The sequence below is a fragment of the Periophthalmus magnuspinnatus genome, chromosome 18 (assembly GCF_009829125.3).
Source record: "Periophthalmus magnuspinnatus isolate fPerMag1 chromosome 18, fPerMag1.2.pri, whole genome shotgun sequence".
Lineage (NCBI taxonomy): Eukaryota > Metazoa > Chordata > Actinopteri > Gobiiformes > Gobiidae > Periophthalmus > Periophthalmus magnuspinnatus.
In genome coordinates this window covers 9,812,499-9,817,834 of record NC_047143.1, presented here as the reverse complement: position 1 = coordinate 9,817,834, position 5,336 = coordinate 9,812,499, and the positions used below count along the sequence as shown (strand labels likewise).

Here is a 5,336-nt window from a genome sequence, read left to right as displayed (position 1 = left end):
TTACCCAATGTGAGTAACTTACAAAATGATAACAGTAGAAAGCTGCTCCTGACCAGTCAAAAGTACTGTGTCCCGAGGTATGAGTCTTTAATCAAAATAGAATTGACTGATTCGTTTGAGATGCAGAATAAAAAAAATAAAAAATAAAAAACTTTTCAGAGCTACTTGGCATGAAGCACTATAGTTTGATTCTGAGCAACAAGTTGGGATTCCCTTTGCATGGAATATTTGTTGTGGCACAAGATATTTTTCTCTCATGGAGCAAAACTATGGTGTCATTCTCTGCAATACTACAGATAAAGTATAGAGTGACATTAAAAAAGAAAGTAGCATCTACTTAACTAAACACTTCAAATGGAAAAAATAATCAATTTGTCAAATATATTTTAGGGCAGGAGGGCAAAGTTCATAGAGGTGTCTCAGTCTCATCATTGGATGCTAATCTAGGTGCAGAATGATTTATAAATCTGAAAAAATAAATAAATAAATAAAAATCATAGGTGAGCATTTGCACAAAGATCTGAACCAACAAAGCAAAACAATAACTATTGGCTGATGCATTTGCTCAAATAACGTTTTACAGCCAATCAGGCATGAATTTCTACCATCCAATCACAACACTCCAGTCTCAACTTCACATTACTTTACTGCCCACGTCGCTTCAGAACCCAGAGAACACTCCTGCCCTCAAAAACAATGACTGTGATCTTCACCTGTGTCAGTGTTCTGCTCTGGACTCTGTGTAAGTAACACCATCAAAGAATGTTCTGGATAGTTTGATACATTTAACAAAATCTTTATGTTGCATTTCAGGTGCGTCTCAGCAACGTGTAGTCCAACAGCCTGACTGTTTCAAAACGGCAAAACTCAGTGAAACTGTGGTAATAAAATGTCTGACCAAAGCTTTTTGGAGAACTAAAGTGTGGTACAAACTGGGCACCAACAGGAGTCTACAACTGATCGCATCAACTAATAGTTTATTTGAGCAAAATGCACCTTTTGATTATCGTTACTCAATGAAATCTTCAGATTCTGAAACCACTTTGACCATAATGAACATGATGAAGGAGGATGTTGGCACATACTACTGTGGAATAATTAACTCTCATGTTCTCTTTGGATCAGGCACTGTTCTGGAGCTGGAGGGAGAGTCAAAGCCCATGCAGTCTGTGCTCCAGAGTCCAGACTATATCAAAGTGCAGCCAGGAGACTCTGTGACTCTCAGCTGTTCATTTAACGTCAGCCTCTGTTCAGAACAAACCAGTGTCACTTGGCTTAAAAGTGCTCTTACAACTGAAATTATTGCTCAGACCAGTGGAAATAAGAATAAATTCTGTGGGAACGCTGGAGAAATGGCTTGCGTTCATAACCTGACCCTGAATGATGTAACTTCTACACAAGATGGGACCTACCTCTGTGTGGTGTCTGCCTGTGGACACTCACTCACTGGGACAAGGATTCAAGTCTATGGTAAGACATCTGACAACTTTTATCTGGTAATGCCTCATAGTTCTACTCTCATTTGGTCATTTTGGCACTTTGTAAAGCCAATCAGGTTGTTGAGATCCACCATCAGCGGACCACTGCCAGGAAAGTTACATAGTGTTTTTTTAATTCCTTTAACTAAAAATTGAGAAATTCCAAAGAACCCATCAATCTTTTTTTTTTCTTTTTTTTTTTTTAGAAATTGTGAATGTCACCCAACTAATCTTTCTGGTCATCTTTTAGTAGTAGTAGTAGTAGTAGTAGTAGTAGTAGTAGTAGTAGTAGTAGTAGTAGTAGTAGTAGTAGTAGTAGTAATAGTAGTAATATAAATAAACCCAGAGGTGTTGATGAATTAGATGGGAAACCCCTAAAAACAGTTACCAGTTGCATAGCACGACTAGCTTGCCACAATGTTATATAAGTGTAACAGGAAATGTCAGTGGGTTAAATTGGCCTGCAAACAGTTTTTAGTAAAATAAAACATGTAAAACAATTCAGAAACAATAATTTATACACATTTTCTTCTTGTGTACCATGAGGGCCTTTCAAGTGCTACAGTGGATTCACAAAAAAAACATTTTGGAGGTTTGCCCTTGTACACTGTTGGGTGGTTCATTAATTATCTTTCACAAAAACAATAAGTATTCTGTAATTTCTCATTCTTACGAAAATTGAAATATGAGGTACTTCATGGTGGCTGTTTAGCACCTTTGTTTTTAATATTCACCAATGACTAGTGTCCTTTCTTACAGTAGTCATTCCCAACCTTGGGGTCGGGACCAAAAAAGTATTTTAATGAAGACATAGATAGTATTTTTTTTTTTGCTGTTGTATAACATCTATGTTAGCCAGAAAAATAAAAATAAATAAATAAATAAATAAATATATATATATATATATATATATATATATATATATATAGATAGATATATATATATATATATATATATATATATATATATATATATGTATATATATATATATATATATATATATATATATATATATATATATATATATATATATATATATATATATATATATATATATGTTGTTGTTTTTTCTTATAAGACAGAAGCTTATCAGGTCAGAGAATGATGTAGGGGTGGCAAACGTATTCACAGATAAAATAGGGGTTGCTGGGAGAAAAAGGCTGAGAATCACTGTCTTAGATCATGATAAAACTGTGATATGTAAACAACAACACCATATACCGCCATATATCCACCTGCTTCATCAGCTCATGTAATGTAATATACATTTTTTACATATAATGCAAGTAAAAAAGATAAACTAGGAACTTCTGCCAGAGCAAAACTCTACACTACATGCTATTTATTGTCTATATGCCATATTGTATATACCCACAGCCATAGTCAATTAATGTACATAACAATTTTGTAGTCTTAAAGGCTAGCTATGACGACAGTATTTTATTTACTCTTATTCCACAAAATTTAGTTTTTTTGTTGTTTTTTTCACATTATGTATAAATGTTAAAATTTAAGGTCTGATTTTTGTCTTGTCATGTATTGTGTATATTTGTTTGGGGTTTTTTTTGTGCTTTTTTATGTTGCAACATTGAAATTTCTCCATTGTGCAGACTATCACTCCTTACTTCTGTCACAGTAATGATGTTGGTGCATTGACTTCTCGAGCTTCCTTGAACCTTGAATATTATCCCTTTTATAACAGTATACTACTCTTTACGCTTTATTTAAAACTTGAAATTCTGTTTCCGTTGAAGGCAGTGACGTCTCTGAGTTGTCTGACATTAGCCCGACTGTCATTATCTTGAGTGTGTTGAACGTTGTTTTCTGTGCGGCTGTGGTCGTCCTGGTGTGGCTGGTTTACAGCTACAGGAAGAATCAACATAAAGGTACTGACCACATTCACATCACAAACACATGAGAATGCTATTTCACACTCACACACCCAAGTAACATACTGTTAATTTTACAGAAGCAGATTCCTGTCATGGCTCTACTTATGATGAACAGGTCATAGTGATATTTTTTATTACATATGTATGAAAACACTATATTTGCTTATGTGGTGCTTGCTTTGTTGTTTTGCAGGCTGAAGGGGAGCTTACTTATGCAGGAGTAAATTTGGTGCCCTGTAGCTCCTCCCGCAGGTCAGCCTCAGTATTGCCCCGAAAGGACCATGTGGTTTATTCTGAAGTGAGGAATCAACAAGACTAATAACTACCAAAATGTTATTGAAAGATGAAGTCACTTATTTCTCTTGGCCCTTCACTCCTCAAACATGTCTCACTTTGTATTTTTAGTGCTTGACTGAAAATAAATTATCTGAAATGACAAAATGAAGTTCAATTTGCATTGCCTCATGAACAAATAAATAATACAGTCCAAGTGCTGTCAGTGACTATGTTTAAATTCTTACATTGACTGTGCTTGTTGTCCAGTTTTTCATGGGTTTCAGTCAAACACTTCCTTTCTGATTTGAAGCATTTTGTGATGACCTTTCCCATTCAAAAGATATAATATTATGAATATTATTATGTGTATTGTGTTGCTATAACAACATAGAACCGTTGCCGTGCCACATCCTTCATATCAGGATGGAATCCCTGAAGCTCAAGAATGATTTCTCCAGAGAAATGATAGACTGACAGACCACTCTAGCCACAGATGATGGTCATCTGGTAACTTAGCTTTAGCAATAAACCTTAAACTACTACACTAAAACTATTAAAACTGCAAACATAGAGCATTAATTTTTTGTATTATTTGTCTCTGTTCCCTCTCTACAACTGTTAGAGAAATATCGTTGGTCAAACTGCCTAGAAGTTTCCACCTTTCTTACGCAGTATCATAACTCACTGTTGAAACAGCAGTGAGTGCTAGGAATGGCCACAAGAAAGGCAAGGCAAATTTATTTGTAGAGCACTATGTGCACACAAAGTAACTGAAAGTTCTTTACAGAATGAGAAAGACATTAACACTCACAATACAAACAAATAAAAACATTAAACATTAAAAGAGAAGAGTGCAAAGGAAAAAAATAAATAAATAAACATTAATGGCATGCACAGTGACACTGAATCATTTTGAGTCTGAATTTAAACATTGTCAGAGTAGAGGCCTGACTCATATCTTCAGGAACAATGTTCCAGATTTTAGATACATTAAGCTGAAACGCTGACTCTGCATGAGAAAGTCTTCCTTTCCTCCCAATATCAAGCCTCTTAACTTAACCTCTAAGGTTCTACCAGGCTTGAGGCATGGCACATATAGCTCTGATCTAGTGGTGTATGTTCAATATCTCCAACATGACAAATTAGTTTTTTTCCTCACACAATAACTTCTGAGCCACCTCACTCTTATTATACATTCATCCATCTTCTACTCCACTGTCTTGGAGGATGAAGTCAAATTTCGCGTTCCATGAACACAAGAGTTATCTTTCCATTCAACAGTTCATGCTGCCTTGGCCTGAACTCTTGAAACATACTTGTTCTTCAGTCAAAGCACTTGTTCTCCATTGTGGATGGCTAGCACTCAGAAGCATGTTTGACTTTTAGGCTGAGGCTCAAAGACCACACCATACCAGGTGATATTGACATGTTTTCCTGTCCATAGAAGATAGAAGATACGATTGGTCTTGCTCTGGCACATCACCTTGGTTTGGTTTGCTTTGAGAAACCAGAGGCATAATGACTCATTTTAGAGCAACAGTGTGGTGTAAGATGAACAAAATGTAAAATAATAATGCATGTGTTATAGATTATAACTACATACAAAACCAAGTTTTTGGTTGAAGTGCCAACAAAACCAGCAACCAAGTTGCACTAAAGTTTATATCTATACCATATCTTTCAAGCACAT

The 5,336-nt window shown here is 35.4% G+C and overlaps 1 protein-coding gene across 1 annotated transcript; it reads left to right on the top strand.

Annotated features, from left to right (window-relative positions):
- The first annotated feature begins 593 nt into the window (after positions 1–593).
- On the top strand, positions 594–3,568 carry LOC129457145 (uncharacterized). The gene is made up of 4 exons (XM_055229249.1): positions 594–717; positions 814–1,470; positions 3,233–3,364; positions 3,564–3,568. Exons 1-4 carry the CDS (start codon positions 594–596, stop codon positions 3,566–3,568), a joined length of 918 nt encoding a protein of 305 aa, XP_055085224.1.
- Positions 3,569–5,336: the final 1,768 nt, after the last annotated feature.

Excerpts from the sequence above, each read along its gene's own strand:
- LOC129457145 (XM_055229249.1), top strand. The coding sequence starts at position 594 with ATGAATTTCTACCATCCAATCACAACACTCCAGTCTCAACTTCACATT. Across the intron at positions 718-813 it reads TGACTGTGATCTTCACCTGT|GTGCGTCTCAGCAACGTGTA; the intron begins GTCAGTGTTCTG and ends GTTGCATTTCAG. Across the intron at positions 1,471-3,232 it reads GACAAGGATTCAAGTCTATG|GCAGTGACGTCTCTGAGTTG; the intron begins GTAAGACATCTG and ends TTTCCGTTGAAG.